The sequence below is a fragment of the Macrobrachium nipponense genome, chromosome 1 (genome assembly GCF_015104395.2).
Source record: "Macrobrachium nipponense isolate FS-2020 chromosome 1, ASM1510439v2, whole genome shotgun sequence".
Taxonomy (NCBI): Eukaryota; Metazoa; Arthropoda; class Malacostraca; order Decapoda; family Palaemonidae; genus Macrobrachium; species Macrobrachium nipponense.
The window spans coordinates 53,901,953-53,919,712 of NC_087200.1; the positions used below are offsets into that span (position 1 = coordinate 53,901,953).

The following is a 17,760-nucleotide window of genomic DNA, read 5'->3' on the forward strand; positions in this document are numbered from 1 at the left end:
AAATAGACAATTTTTTGGATTGGCAGTTATTAATTTTCTTATTTTTCTTGCCTACACTAATTAGTGTACACCAAATACAGGCGGACCGCAGTAAACAGCGCAATCGCTTAGCGGCAAATCGGTTTTACGGCTGTCATAAAAAATATTCATTAAAAAACAAAGTATTTTAAGGTACTTTTACAGAACAATTTTCGGTTAACAGCGCCACTAGTGCCGTTATGTCTAACGATTACATACATTTGCAGAAATACCGTTCAGACCATAAAGGTTATGCAAATGATATTAAAACATTTTATTGAGTTATTACATAGGTATTAGGGTAAAATATATGCCTCTGACGCTGTTCTATGCCGAAAACATCGAGTTTAATAAGTGCAACTTTAGCTATGGATGTGTCGATTTATAAATGTTTATACTTTTATGTTTAAAATGTGTATGAAAATGTATTATGTATAGGGTATTTTTATTTCTGCACAGAAATATGATAAAAAGGCAGCTTTTGAAACTGCCCTTCATGTTATCAAAGAGGATGTTTTTTCAAGTTTGTTCTTGTGAGCTGCCACCAGCCGCTCTTCCGAAAATATAGTTAAAAAAGGGGCAAATTTAGCGATCGATATGTCGATTTTATAAATGTTCATGCTTTTATGTTTAAAAGGTGAATGAAAATGTATTATGTATAGGGTATTTTTATTTCTGCACAAAAATATGATACAAAGGCAGCTTTGGAAACTGCCCTTCACATTATCGAAAGGGATGTTATTTCGCGTTCGTTCTTGTGAACCGCCACCTGCCGCTCTTCCAGAAATATAATTAAAAAAAGTGCAAATTTAGTGATCGATGTGTCAACTTTATAGATGTTCATGCTTTTATGTTTAAAATGTTTATGAAAATATATTACGTACAGGGTATTTTTATTTTTGTACATAAATATGATACAAATTAAGGCAGCTTTTGTAACTGCCCTCCAAGTTATCTGAGAATATTTTTTCATGTTTGTTCTTGTCCACTGCTATTCCGAAAAATGCATTTACAAAGGCTTCACGGGATTATATTTTATTAATTTGGGAGCTAATTATAACTCATTTTGTTAATGAAACTTCAGATTTTTGTTATAAGTTTTCATGCATTTATGTTTAAAATGTGTATGAAAAATGTACTACAGGGTATTTTTAAATTTTTATACATAAATATGATACAGTGGCAGTACACATGTCCATTTAAAGTCTTTGTAATAGCCCTTCACATGATGAAGACAAAAGGTTGTTCAGTTGCGCCTGAATAATAAAATTTTAATTTATATCACTGAATCAAGTTTTTATAACAAATTATATTTACAATTGTTGCATAAATTGATTTTAAGATAAAACTTGCATACATTCGACTTTGCAACACTGCAATTTATTTGTTTTTCCATGGGATAGAAGTACTAAATATAACTGTGCAACTCAGTCAATTTTTTGCTTCATTACTCGAGCAAAAAATTGAGGTACGACCGTACGAGCTCCAGATGCCACTGTTACATAGATGACATAGTGACAAATTTAACATATGCACAGAAGAAAAAGTAAATATGCATCTTTTCCATAAATCTTTTAAACAGTTAATACAGTACTTCACTGTGTCCAATAATATTGTATGTATTCTCATATTATTGTATTATAAAATACTACGGTAAATCTAAGCCAGTATTCCGTGGAGCAGCCAATGTTTTGGTTTGAAAATTAGCTGATGGCAAATACGAGTTAGTTTCACCATATTTAAAGCAATTCTGAGCGAATTTTCTTGCTTCTAGTTAGCATGAACGATTATCTACATACTTGACTTAATATGAGACAATGTAATTTTTCCTTATATGACATGTTTTTAGGTGGATATATGACTTGAATATGTCTCGTTCTGATTGTGAACTAATTTTTTTTTCATTAACAGATTATGTTGGTGGCATGCTTATTGAGTAAAAAAAATTACGTGATTATGTTTGCAATTTTCCTTTATACTATCGTAATACGTACTTTACGTTATTTATCTTATATCGGCGTGAAACCAACAGTAAAATGTGTTCTTTCAAGCACAGTAGTTTTTATTAAAATTACTTTATCTCAATTTTATCTACTGTTGTGTTTGATGGCATATGTTTACTGGAGTTTTACCCCGATTGTTGATGCAAGATAATGGTCATTAGCAGCTTGAACAGTTTCCTCAGCTTCAGCTATAATTAGGTTTAAATTTATCAGTGTATTTCCCAATTAATCTATATTGATCTTTGATCTATAGCAAATAAGGTTATTACATTAAGATATCTCAGTCCTATTCTACATAACGTCATTTATAACAACTAATGTAATAGTGTATTATAGTACGATGATTGTAATACAAGCCAAATGGATGTTGTTATCCAATTTGGTTGTACTTAGAAAAAAAGTTGTTTCTCGTTCAGTTGTTCATGGCTGTACACGTTTACGCAACGAGTATAACGTTAAAACCATACCTTTATCATTCTCTTTTGCTGTTTTTGGACTAATGTAACTAGATGGGATAAAGTTAAGTTAGGCTATTGTAATTTGGTCTCTCATAAAATCGGATTATCGTAAGGCAAATTATCGTAACTTGAACACTACAGCTACCTGTACACTGTATAAAACCTTATTATATCTTTACATACTCTAGACACCCAAAGGATTACTACTAGACTTTTTTTAACTTTACAGTATTTATAATAATGATATTGTTATGATACAATATAGTTTGTTTATACTTACCTGGCAGATATATATATAGCTGTATTCTCCAAAGTCCGACAGAATTTCAAAACTTGCGACACACGCAGTGGTCGGCCAGGTGGTTAGTACCCATTCCCGCCGCTGGGAGGCGGGTATCAGGAACCATTCCCATTTTCTATTCAGATTTTCTAGTGCCACTGTCCCCTGAGGGGAGGTGGGTGGGTACTTGATTATAGTTGTACACTGCATCAACAGGGGAGGCTCCAAGTCAAGCCATGTGAACCATGTCATGATAGCCATATTTTCTCTGGCAGCCAAGAACAAATGGCACCTGTCCGCCACACACCTAGCGGGAGTAAGGAATGTGATAGCGGATGCGCTATCTCGCTCAGTCCCACTAGAATCGGAGTGGTCCCTGGACAAGCAGTCATTCAATTGGATCTGTCAGCAAGTCCCAGGGCTTCAGGTGGATCTCTTCACCACAGAATCGAATCACAAACTCCCTTGCTACGTGGCTCCCAACCTGGACCCTCTGGCTTATGCCACGGACGCCATGGCTATAGACTGGAATCAATGGAAGAAGATTTACATCTTTCCTCCAGTGAATCTTCTTTTGAAGGTTCTGAACAAACTCAGAACGTTCAAGGGCCGCATTGCTCTAATAGCCCCCAATTGGCCCAAGAGCAATTGGTTCCCACTACTATTGGAGTTGGGACTCCGACCTCAACGGATTCCCAATCCCAGATTATCCCAACTAGTATAAACAAAGACTGTGTACGCTTCCTCAGGAATTCAGAAAACCCTAACTTTATGGACTTCATGAAGTTTGCGGCAAAAAGGGATGCCAACATTGACTCTCAAAACATCCTATTCTTAGAATCGGATAAACGAGAGTCAACCCTTCGTCAGTATGACTCAGCAGTTAAAAAACTAGCTATTTTTCTGAGGAAGTCTGAATCTCAAACCATGACAACCAATCTGGCCATCTCCTTTTTTAGATCACTATTTGAAAAAGGTTTAGCAGCTAGTACTATCACTACTACTAAATTGGCACTAAAGAAAATCTTCAGTTTGGTTTCAAAATAGATCTAACAGACTCTTATTTTTCATCTATCCCTAGAGCCTGTGCTAGACTCAGGCCATCAGAGAGGCCTAAGTCTGTGTCATGGTTCTTAAATGATGTTCTCAAACTGGCCTCAGACACTGATAATGATTCATGTGACTTCTTACCCCTCTGAGGAAAACATTGTTCCTTTAATCTAGCGTCAGAGCCAGGGTATCTGAACTGTCGACTCTATCTAGAGACTCAGGTCATATAGAGTTTCTCCCTTCAGGAGAAGTCTTACTTTCTCCAGATCGTCAATTTTTAGCTAAAAATGAGGACCCACTGGTTAGGTGGGCCCCGTGGAAAATTCTCCCACTTCCTCAGGACCCATCCTTATGTCCAGTTACTGCCCTAAGAGCATACCTTGCTAGAACGGCCTTAAGATCTTCAGGCCTTTTGTTCATGAGGGAAAAAGGTGGCACTATTTCCTTAAAAGGAATTAGACAACAAATATTATATTTCATTAAACAAGCACACCCAGAATCTTTCCCCCGGGTACATGACATTAGGGCAGTAGCTACCTCAGTTAATTACTTTCAGCATATGAATTTGATGATCTGAAAAAGTATACAGGCTGGAAATCTCCGACAGTGTTCAAACGTCACTACCTCAAGTCCTTAGAAGCACTTAAATTTCCAGCAGTGGCAGCGGGAAACACGGTTTCACCTTACACTGCCTAAGTAGTAATAAGTAGCTTATATCTAGATCTCCTTTCTACCTGCCTCACTGACATTCTTCCCGTGCCTCTGCCACCATGTAGCCTTTGTCATGCCTTGGATGCCACATGTTGTACATAGTTGTGATGTTTCCTTGTTTTTATTTTAGGATTACTCACACAGTCTGTTATATTGTATTTAATTTTAAGGTTAATGTTAAGTTACTATGTTTACTCTTAAGCCTTCAGTATAATTATTTCTAGTTCATAAGTTGATTTTAGATTATACTAATTAACCTTAATTGTTTTTCATTTTTCCTTACAATATGTCATTGTACTCCTTTGTTCCAAGCTTGTGCCCAATTCTCTGGTACTATTTCACGTAGCGACACGGGCTGAGCCCAGAAAAGGGATTTTGATGAAGGAAAAATCTATTTCTGGGCAAGGGCTCGTGTCGCCCAGTGAAATCCCACCCTTCTCTTATAACCCCACCCTTGGGCCCAAGCTTGAGGGCTAACTCCAAGGATGCCGTTAGAGGCGCTAGTGGTACCGTCAGAGGCGCTAGTAGTAGTTGTAGCTGGGAGTGGGCCTTGGATTGGCCCCTCTCTGGTCAGAGGGATTTCGAAGAAGGATGAATCTAAATGGCAAGAGACCCGTGGTAGTGGTTTCACTCGCCCCAGAAACCATACCGACACCTTTATATATAAGGTGAATAAGCCAGAATATTCTGGTGTTTCCATTTTAGCTTTTTCTCTGGTATGTTAGCATTAATTTACCTTAGAAATGTGTGCTAAAGGGACATTTCACTGGGCGACACGGGCCCTTGCCCAGAAATAGATTTTTCCTTCGTCAAAATCCCTTAATTAGTGATTATTTATCATTGGAAAACTCCACGAATAGGTGAATTCCCCCGCAAATAATGGGTAGATATGGTCCTGAGAGAAATCCGCAAATCAGTGAGTCCGTGAATCCGGAGAATGCAAATACGGGGAGCCCACTGTATACTGTAGACTAGGCCACTGTATTTGTACATGTACAATATACGTACAATGATATCATCATCATCATCATCGTATACGCTACACTAACTTGTTAATGTTATTCAATTTCTTTTTGTACAGAATTATTCAATCCAATATACATTGAACCTAAAGAATTAGCTGAAATCTATAATTACTATGCTATATATGTACAAAGTATGTACAGTAGTACCTCGAGATATGAAATTAATCTGTTCCGAGGCGCCCTTCGTATCATGAGGTTTTCGTATCTTGGACCACATTTTACATGTAAAATGGCTAATCCGTTCCAAGCCCTCCAAAAACACCCCAGTAAATTATATTTCCAGGCCTACAACACATGTTCTAAGGTTACAACGCCATCGACGGAAGAAATATGACTCCAAAAGGCAAAATACTGTACATGCTTGAGTAATATTCAACTGCATGTAATGTTCAACTCCATTTTTACTGCATATATTAAGACTTGAGCATATGTCCCTTAGCAATAAACCTAGCCTATGTTAGCAGTTGCTACTGTAGCCTAGTCTATGATTCTGACATCTAAACCTAAGAAGCTAAAAGCTTAGAATATGCCAATAAAATGTATAAATAATCAGTATGTACTCATTTCAAATAATTATTAATTAATCATTAACTATAATACACAAAACAAGCAAAAAAACCTTCCAATCGATTGTGTTACATTCAGCTCTTACGAGTACCAAACGAACGCCAGGCAATCACTTTTCCTAGGACACAGTAAGCCATAAATTTTCATTAGTATCTCTCTTCAACTAATGAAACTACCAAACAGCATAATAACCATTCATTTCTATTCTTTATTCTATCTTTACCTAATGGAGATACCGAGTTACTGACAAATGAAACATATGTAACGTAATATTAAACAGAAGAAGAATTCTAAAAAATACGTATTTCTTGGCTTAGATGATAGCAGTCTGATTTATTTGATATTTTATGATTCTAATTCACAATTTTTTATTAAATGTATTGCATGTATTCATTTCAAATAATTAAGTAACCATTAACTATAATAAACAAACAAAAAAAAGCTTCCAAACTTTTGTTTACATCCAGCACTTACGAGTATCGAACGGTCGCCAAGCAATCACTTTTCCTAGTACACATTAAGCCATAAATTTTCATTATCTCTCTTCAACTACTGAAACTACCAAACAGTATAATAACCATTCATTTCTATTCTTTATTCTATCTTTACCTCATGTTTTTTTTTTATTGAATGTATTGCGTGAATAAGTTTTTCAATTTACAGCATCCTTTTACCAATAGAATACTTAAAACACAAGGGGTAGATGCTGACCAATAGGAGAGCAGGATCTTATGGGGTGACTAGCATCAGGAACCAATGGGAGAGCGGGAGGATGGTGGCGAGTTTACTCAGTTGGCGGCGCGGGAGTATTAAAATTGTTCTCGGTGGTCCGGGCGAATCTTTACAGCAACAACCTTTCGTATCTTGAAAACTTTTCATATGTAGAGCTGTAAAATTTTTTGTATTTGCTTTCGTATCTCGAGTTTTTCGTAAGTTGAGAGTTGAGCCTTTTGTATGTCGAGGTACCACTGTATACTGTGTAGTGTGCCATATATGTACAAAGTACGTATACTGTGTAGTGTAGGCTAGGCTACCCTGTATGTAAAGATGGTAGCGTAGGCTAGGCTATATTCGAGATACAATTTTTCCAACAAACGATGGGTTTTTGGAACCTAACCCCATCGTAGTAAAATACCAGTATGCCAAGGGGTTGCTGTTGGTTTTTGTTCTTTTCTTTTGCAATAGTATATCAGTTGTAAATGTCATTTTTCATAGAAAAGAGCAAAGAAATATTAGATAAAACATGTACAACTGAAATAAACTTACTGTGTGAGATACACAATTTTACAATGTTACAAAATAATATAAAATTATTTATTAGAAAAACATATATTAAGTTGGTAAAATTTATGATTGTCTTGTAAAAAAATGCCCCACAAGGGGTTGTAAAGTCATTTTCAACTTCTCGTGGAAGGTAGGGAAAATTTTTGAGAATTTTTTTTCTTTCACCAGGTGCATTTGTATATCTTCTTCCTTCCATTGGTGTGTTTTTTCGTAAATTTGCCGACCTCAAAGTTTCGCAGGCATGGGGTGCTGCATATCGATTTATTACCCCAGCTCCTGAGGGTTAAAAAGCTTCATGGACACTGAAATACTCAAAGATAAGGAGACCTATTCTCTGCAGAGCCCCTTTCTTCAAACACTAAATGATGATAAAGTGAGGCACAATGCTCCAGCACACACCAAAAAAACCAATGGAGATTCCTCTGATTCAAACTCATCTTCCACCAAAGGAGCTGGGGTGACAGCAGCCAACTACCTGCAACAAATCTGATGCGATGAAAGAGAGACTGGGGGAAATGCAGTCTAAAGAGGCTTACCAGAGTTGACACAAATTGGCTGAGTACAAGAAGACAAAGCACCACCAGGCACCCAAGGAAACACGAGAGGAGGGGGAAGAGGAGTCGCAGCAGACTAAGCAACTAGAACAATATCTAGCTTGACAACAGCAGAAAATTCTGTAACCATGGTAGGATTGGAAAGAGAAACATTAATAGAGGCAGAAGGAAGACACTTGCTGATAGCCAAAGAATCAGCACATTAAGAATGAACAGGCACATTTCAAGAAGAAAGATGGATTTAGAATGAGAAATAGATTTAGAGGAGATTGGTTGAACAATTGACTGAGTCACCATAACATCACAAAAAAATGCAACTCACGACACACACATTATTATTAACAACAGAGTCTATACCTATTTAATTACCAGCCCGAGAAGAGCGGTTGTTAGGCTCAGAGGTTTGGATAAAATAATCTTTTATAATAGTAATAACCTATTTAATTAGTTCTACAGTGCTAACAACCTCAATACTAGATGCCAATGACAACAGAAGTTGAATACAGTACAAAGAATTATGCTTACCCCAATACAATCTTTTGGCTAATTCATTAAACAAGACTTGGAGTGAGTAAAATGAGTGGCACATGATGGAGTACACAGACCCACAGCCCCAAGAATTGACCCAGTTCCCTGGCAGTGGACTCTTCCAGCCGTCGCAGGGTAGTCCTAAACTGACTATATAGATGGGCAAGGGACCAACACCATACGTCTTACTTGGGAACACAAAAATGATCACACTATGGGGAACTCCAATGGTTCCCTGCCAAAAATATAGATAAATTTTTTCTGACTATAATGAGGATACAGAAAGAAATGAAGAAGTGGGCAAACTAAACTGGCTTTAAAAAGTGCAGAGGGCAAAGCACATCCTCTTTTAAAGGCGTTAAGAAAGTAACTGACACAATTACAGGATGCCAAAGGGATTGTGGGAGTTCCCACATAGCTTGTGATCGAGCACAGATGTCAACAGTTCCTTGCATACACAATTTTATTAACTAGCTGCTCTGCTTGGAATAACTCTGAATGACAACTTTTAAATTTGCTCTCTCTCTCTCTTGCTCCTTTCTCTCTCCAACCATCTGTCTCTTTCCCTCTTTCTTCTCTCACTTCTTCCATCTTTCTCCTACCTAACACTCCCCTCTACTCTCTCTCACTCTCTCATCCTCTCCCTCTTGCTCCTTTCTCTCCCCTCTACTCTCTCTCACTCTCTCATCCTCTGCCTCTTGCTCCTTTCTCTCTCCAACCATCACTGTCTCTTTCCCTCTTTCTTCTTACTAATATCAACTCTCTCTCTCTCTCTCTCAAACACCCACTCTTTTCTGTCTCCCTCTCTTTCCCTCTAACCCTCCCTGTCTTTTTTCCTTTTACTTCTCCCTAACACCCTGTCTACTCTCTCTCACTTACTCTCCTTCTCATTCTCTCAAACTCAACTCTCTTTGATATCATTGATGTTTACCCTATGGTAATCTTTTCCAAATGATAAGTCATGTATACAGAAATTATGTATGATAAATTCGTAAAGTAACTAAGTCTACAGGCATAACCAGCCCCGTTTCACAGGCAGAACCAGTTCCATTTCAGGGAATCCCTTCTCACCTCCATCCCCTTTGGAGGGGGGAGGGGGGTAGGATGAAACTCCATCATAAACCATCTTAGGGGTCCCCACTATAACCCTGCTAAGTTCCATGCTCATCGGACCAGCCATTTGGCCGTGATTGAATGACAGATGGATGGACAGACAGACATAACGCCCATTATAGTAAGATTTTACCGTATTCCAGCTGGTGCTAGAAGATTTATCATAATGTTAAGACCGATGGTTTGTTTTGTATATGAATGAATAACTTCTCAATACACTTTCCTGAACCGAAAGGGGAACAGAAGGCAGAGTTAAAGAGGAATTTTCAGTGCTAGTAAACAAGACACGGACTGAGTAAGGAAAACTACTTATGAAGGACCTAGAGAAGGGAAAGAAATGACAGGTTTATGATCTGACATAAATAGTTGCTTTTGCAATCTACCTGCTTCCCTTCTTTCCTATACTAACAAACTTAAGCATAAGTCCTTGAATCCCTACATTCCTCACATCTAAAGATCACACTTCAAACCCCTGCAGCCAGCACAGTGTGTCTACCTCCATACTAATCATCCCTACAAAACCAAACATTCTTAGCCTTGATTCAGGTGGAAGACCTCCTAAGAAAAAATAAATGTACAACCATGAAATAACAATGACCACCTGTACACAATGGCACCAAGGAGAATCCTGAGAAGCTAAAACATCCGAAACACACCTGGTGGAAAACAAGTGTACTAGACTATCCTCTAGGTCATGCATTTGATCTTCTTTTGTTTGAATACCAACTTGCCTATCTGCACAGAGATATAAGCTATCTTTAACAGTAGGTAGGATTCATCCCAAATAATACTAATTTAGAGATTCATTATCTTAATCCACTATCATTTAATATTCATTTGAATAAGAGTGACTTTACCGACAGTACAGGAAGTTCCTGGTTAACGATGGTCTCGACCTATGCTGTTCCAATCTTATGATGCTATTAAAAAAGATTCATAAAAAATCTTGCTTCAACATACACCATAAACTCTGAAGTTAGGATGCCGGGCTGGGCAGTGTTAGGCTGGAATTCTTCACTTTTTTATTTTTATAAATCTTTCAATGTTATGTACTGTATTTGCTGCCAATTATCATATTCATGATTTCTCTACTTTGCATAAGGCCCTGGGCTTTAATATTTTTACAATTATTATGGTTTAGACTTAAAACAAATTTTTACTTACAAGAAGCCATAGAAACGGATCTCCATTGTAACCCAGGGACTGCCTGTACTGTAATTACTTTGGCTAAACTTAAACAATGAAATATCATTACAAAAAATATGCCTAAAACTTTCATAAATACAATATACCATGATTTACTATATTTACAGTACTAAGCTTTAAACAGCATGCTTTGGAAACATCACTAGATTTGAATTTTTTTAGCCTTCCTCAGTATAACAGCCATACCTGTTTTGCATTTCCCGTTTCAATTCATCTGTGGTCATATTGAAAAATTCTGGAGGTAAGTCTATCTGTGTAGCTGCTTCAGCTGGCAGAAGAACTCTCACACCTCGGTCAAGTTGTGGGCGTATTGGTTCAGCACTAACCAAAGCATCTCGCAGTTGTTCCAAAGTACTAAGGTCATTGAGTTTCTCTTCTGGAAACACCTGTAAAGAAAATGTCATAAATAACACCCTTTCTAATAGTGATGGAAGGTTTAAATTTGCAAAATTTTCTAATAATCTTTTGTCCTTAAGTCCTAAAAACTCAAAAATCTTCCTGGACATCATAATTCTCTTGAAAGAAGGAGGTTGCAACTTCTGGTATGATCTTTGCAATGCCAGCCTGCATTGCACATCATTCCATGATAATGTGGCGGGATCACAAGCTTAAAAACTGCCAGGCAAATCCCCCCCCCCCCCACACAAACCTAATCACTCCAGCTGCCAAACCCACCCTCAGTCACACTTCCCTCTTTACACTACAGAATACAAGCAGGACAATTGACCTATACCTAAACACAGAACAAAAAAAACAAACACATGTACTTACCCAACTCCAGATACTCCAGGCTATGGCTGAGCTGTCTGCTGGTCGAGGTAGCTGAGACACCACCAACACCCAAGAACCACAACCCCACAACCAACAACCAAGGACCACAACCCCACATGTCAACAACAATACAAAAACAACCAAGGAACACAACCACAACTCAACAATGCAGCAAACAACCAAGGACCACAACCACAAGCCACAACAAACAAGGAACACAAACACAACAAAAGACCACTGCACAAACAATCACTAACACAAAAATAATACAACAAACCAACACACACACCCACTAACACCACCAAGAAATCACAACAGCCCTCAACAACTCAGAACCACACCATGAAACCACAACAGCTCCCCACCAACAACAACCCTCAACTATAACGACTCACATTTAATCCAACAGGAACTCACATGAAACTCAATAACAACCTCATAGCACAACAAAGCTAACAATACAGGCACAACCACTCTTAAGCAACAATATCAAACTGAACAAAACAAACAAAAAATCAATAACATAACTCAACTGACTTTCAATTCTTTCAAGACTGCTGCCGACACTACTTATCTTCACCAGCTCTCACCAAAGACTGACCAAAAACTAACTAAAAACACAGAACTCTAATAGCTAACCCCTCCAGCTGCACCAGCACTCAATAACAGCCAATTCAGTAGTTAACTATCCATACAACAATTACACCCTCTCTCTCTCTCTCTCTCTCTCTCTCTCTCTCTCTCTCTCTCTCTCTCTCTCTCTCTCTCTCTCCACACACATACGTTGTCAAATGGAACTCCATAACTCCTCCATAATACCACAACCACGTACATATAGGCAGACCCCGGTTAAGGACAGGGGTTCTGTTCCTGGGGGCCCGACCCTAAGCCAAATTCACCTCTAACCAAAATTCAAGTCTATGGGCATCAAAATCTACCTTACAGTGCCCTAGACTTGCTAACAATGCCTAATTTGCCCTAATATGTAATAACTCTTTAATGAAAATGAGGAATTTCATTTGCCTAATAATTTACTATGGTCTGCCTGATGATAATAAATTTTTAATGTCAGATTCAATGAAACTTACTCGGTCATTCTATGGCCTAATATGAGAGCGAGGAGAAGAGCAGCGAGAGAGGAGAGAGAGAGAGAGAGAGAGAGAGAGAGGAGATGAGAGATAGAGATAGAGACCTTTTTCCAGACTGCTAATGTTTCCCCCATCTTCTAGTTAAATCAGCTAAAAAAGCAAATGAGAATGATAGAAATATTGTCAGCAGTTACTATCGTTGAGTAAACAATGCAGCCATAAACAACTGAATGATAACAGTTGTTTTGCACAACAACCGAACTATATTGATAAAAACGATGTTTTGCTTGCATTTCAGCCATCATACGATAGTAAACAATTAACGTAGTTATGTTAAAAATGACAGTAATTAAGTAAAACAGGACATTAATATTTTTGCATTATACCTTTATTTCGTATAAGAAAAAATATTGGCAAGAAAATATAGTACAGTGGTACCTCAGGATACGAAATTAATCCGTTCCGAGGCGGCCTTCGTAACCTGAGTTTTCCGTATCTTGAACCGCATTTTACATGTAAATGGCCTAATTCGTTCCAAGCCCTCCAAAAACACCCCAGTAAATTTTATAATAAAGCTAAATTAACCAATAAACAATGAAATACAGTGGTACCTCGAGATACGAAAGGCTCAACTTACAAAAAACTCGAGATACGAAAGCTGACACGAAAAATTTTACTGCTCTACATACGAAAAGTTTTCAAGATACGAAAGGTTTCTGAAAGTCTGACATTCGCCCGATAACAATTTTGAAACTTGCGCCGCCATCTTAGTTCTAGTAGACTCACCACCATCCTCCTGCTCTCCCATTGTTTCCTGATGCTAGCCAAGCCATGAGATCCTTTTCTCCTATTGGACAGCATCCCTCCTATCATGCATCTTACGAGGTGGAGTGCCTTCGCTCGGCCACTTCGCACCCGAAGCTTTTTATCGCACGCAGGTGCAGCATTCGTTCAGTGCCAACGATTTCGTTTAGTATCGTAAATTCGTTAGTGATTTCGTTGTGCTACTTTATCGTGTTGTGAGAACCTAATTAGTATACATACTATATAACTAACTAATTACGTACAGTACATATGGTCCCATGGGTCCAAGAAAGTTGCTGAAGTTCACAGAAAGAAGAGCATGCTTTCTATGGAGACAAAGATGGAGATAATAAAAAAGTATGAAGCTGGCTTGTGTTGAGTGTGATTGCTAAGAATACGGCCGAAATCCGTCGACGATAGGCACCATCCTAAGCAGAAAGAAGCCATCAAAGCAGCTACACTTCCAAGGGCGTGACTATTTTGGTCCAACAAGAGGAGCCATTTTTTTTTTTTTTTGTGGGGGGGGCATAATGAAATGGAAAGGCTGCTTCTTGTGGATCGAGGACAAAGACATCGATGGCATACGATAACCAAGACGGCAATCGCCCAGACGGCCAGCGCTATTTTGGTTTCTGGCAATTTGATTGCCCAAGCCGAAGACGACGGCGGAGAGGGGATATCAACGGCAACCCAGAGTTCAAGGCTTCTAATGGGTGGTTCGAAAAATTCCGTAAACGGACTGGCATCCATTCGGTGGTGAAGAAATTGAAATTACGTAAAGTATAAAAAAGTAAAAAGAAATGTAAAAACTAAAAAAAAAGGACAAAATAAATTTTATTTAAGTTTTTTGTGTAAAGTTAAGTGTTACAGTTTTGTTAATGTGTTTTGTAAAGTTTAGTTTGTTTTCTGACATTTTTTATGTGTTTCGTAAAGTTAAGTGTACGTATCTGCTGTTTGTCCTACTCCTCCTCTGCCGCCACTTTCCGGAGATAGCCTCACTCGAAAGGTAAGCTTCCCACATTTTACGTTTACTTTAATAAATAATTTCTTTATAACACTAATATACTTTATTACAGGTTTTTTCCATTTTTATTATTAAGTTACGTATTGAAATGGTCCGCAAATTGTTGTAGTATTTCATTGTTTATAGGTCAATTTACCTTTATTATGAAATTTACTGGGGTGTTTTTGGAGGGCTTGGAACGGATTAGCCATTTTTTGTTTACATGTAAAATATGGTCCAAGATACGAAAACCTCATGATACGAAAGGCGCCTCGGAACGGGATTAATTTCGTATCTCGAGGTACTACTGTACAGCAAAATAATCTTACCTCCACCCTCGTCTGATTTTTCCAAACTAAAACATGATCAGTTTTGTTTGTATTTATAACACAAATAGCAATGGAAGGCTACATACAGTATTATTGGGACCCTGCGAAGTAAAGGATAACCTTTTAAAAGAGCAGAGGAAAACATGCATATTCGTTATGTTTGTATTTTATGAAGTGGTCTCCGCACCTAGCCTAAGAAACCGATAACCAGACAATGGCACTATAAACTCTACCTAGTGCAAAACCCAGTTATGAATAGTATATTTAACAAGCGCCGTAAAACCAAAACTCTGCTAACCAATGGTGACAGTAACCGCGGGCCACCTGTACATACAGTAAATAGCATCTTGGATGTTAAATCTAAGCTAGAACTCAGAAACAGTCAGAGTAAAATTTAGTACTGAAAGTTCCCGCTTATCAGGTAAGCGATTTTTGGCGCCAGTAAGTGGTTTATTGGCATCAATAGGCAGTTTATCAGCGACGGGAAAGCAGTTTATTGGCATCAGTAGGCAGTTTATCAGCACTTATGGCATTATAAATGCCATTTATTACCATAATAATTCTGGTGATCAGGTTATTAATTGGAGACTGCCTGTAATTCTTAAGGAAGAGATGCAATATAGCTATTTTAACTTGAGGAAAAAGTACACAATAAAAATGTTATTCACTAGACCTCTGACAAGAGGGATGAGGATGGCATTTACCAGCAGGATAATAACGGGAGTTTATAGGTTTATATGGGTATCTGGATATCATGGATCATTTTACCTCCCTTACTAAGGTTTCTTTGGGATCTTGCAGAAAACCAGGAAATGCCCGAATATCAGCAGTTTCCTTATTTGACATTTTTAACATCGGTGTCAATGGATCCACACCCAACATGTAGTAGGTGTAGAGAAAATGTATGCACAATTACTAATCATTGGTCTGTATGTCATTTTTGGCTAGTGGAACAGAGGAAAAAGTTTTATGAGAAGGGTCAGTACAGGAAAAAGGAGATGCTTCCATCTTTGGATGACGAAGTGCCTTCATCTTCTTTTGTTCTGCATAATTGTGATGCTGATCTGTGTTTCTCTGCCTATGCTAAATGCTTCCCATACCCCATTGGGTTCATCCAATGATTAATTTTTGGAATCATCAGGAGGGGTTTTGGGATGTTTTGTACCTAATTAAGCTTCTTCCTTCCCCAAGGGGAGGGGGAGAGGATCGCCATCTTATCACCATCTTTGTCGTATGTTTCAGCCCCGGATGAGCACACAATTTATGGGGGTGAACACCAAAACACCTGTAGCGACACATATGATACCAACACCACAGCATTTTGGATCTCACTTTGCGGTTCCCGCAGGGGTACCAACATCAACCCCGTGTTTTCCATCAAGCATGATGATGTCATGGCCTGGACCCCTCAGTGACATCAAAATCCAACATGGTGACCGTCATAATGTCACAGCCTCCTTCCAACCTTGCGTCTTCAGTGGCTGCGAATACAACTATGCTTTCGGATTCGATGGCACACACTTTTGTGAAGAAATTGCAAGCGTTTGAAGAGAAAATTGATAATACAAACAAGAAGAAAAGATGCGCATCTACTTTTTCTTGTTCTTCTTCCTCTTCTAGTTCAGCATCATCACAAGTTTCGATGACGTCAGTGCATGCTCCAATCAAAGAAATTACAATGGAGGATAAGGGACTGTGGCTGATCCTCATGCCAAGAGGAGAAGATTAATTTCTTAAGTTTTGAGCCAGGACTTGTCACATCCTTGTTAAAAAGAAAGCCCAGAAAGTAGTTGTTAGCACTGAAACAAAGAATGACGGCCGTCATTCTAATACGCCATCATGGGCGAATAAATCTGTGGATGTTGGGGTGGAAGCTGCTGTGAGTGTAGTTGTAACAGTGACGGAAAAGACATTTGGGGATTCTTCAAGAGTGTGTCGAGAATGTGCGGTGGGAATTCATCAGCTTACTAATTCTGGTGAGCAGGTTCCAGTCTCTCCTGTAAGGCCGTTCAAGATGAGAAAAGACAACAATGCTCCCATCAAAAAATAGAATAATAAAGTATTGGAAGTTTCTCCATTAAATGAGGGAGTTCATTCTTCTGATAGGCCGAACAATAATGAAGTTGTGGTTTGCCACTGGGCTGGAAGTTCAAGGTCAAGATCCCCAACGACTGCAGTTGACAGCTGTGGAAATATTAATAATGGACCCACAGCTTAACGGGAACCGCCTGCTTGGAGGAATAGGTGGCATTCTCATTCTAGATCGAAGTGCAGTGAAATGTTCAGGTTTCACCTAGCGGTTTTTCAAGAACTAGTTAGGATCAGCTGTCAGATAACAGGTGCTGCTGCTGTAGGATTGTGTGGCCATGAATCCCACAGAAGCTTGTCTGGTGATAGGAGTGATATACCTTCCTCAATGGCTGAACAGAATGTTTTGGAAGCAGAGGAAATAGAGAATCAGGAATACAGCAGCAATGCAAAAGGAAACCATGCCACATACTAATAACTACAATCGGCTCACTGCATCTTCAAGTCCAAAGAAAGGGACTTTGCATTGAGTTCCATATGGGTGAAATCAGTTTCATTTTAGATTTCATCTCTATCAGACACAGGAGGGTGGCTACCCAGATCTCCTGGGAGAGACTGATCCACCACCTTGTTCTCACTCTAAAGACTTTACTTTTCCTTCTAACAACCTAGAATTTGTTCTCAATAATCTAAACATGTTTGGAACACACCCACTTACATATTTTGCCAAATAATAGGATCTTCCAAACAATCAGTGGCCAAATAATTAGTCTCACTGTACAAAGAGTAGAAACCCACAAAGTGTATATACAGCTTGTACTTCTTAAAACAAGGAGGGGATTTTGAAGGCATTTGACAACAAAAAACAACTCAAGACTAAAGTACATTAGGAAAATATTACAAATCATGAACACTGCTGCATGTTTTGATGTCTCAAGGT

General features: G+C 38.4%; 1 protein-coding gene across 1 annotated transcript in view; it reads right to left on the reverse strand.

The window, feature by feature from the left end:
- LOC135219308 (UBX domain-containing protein 6-like) overlaps positions 1–17,760 on the reverse strand; it is a 159,713-nt gene that overhangs the window by 14,332 nt on the left and 127,621 nt on the right. The window contains exon 6 of the mRNA XM_064255967.1: positions 10,984–11,183. Coding sequence (XP_064112037.1) covers positions 10,984–11,183 — 200 coding nt within the window. The remainder of the gene's footprint in view (positions 1–10,983; positions 11,184–17,760) is intronic.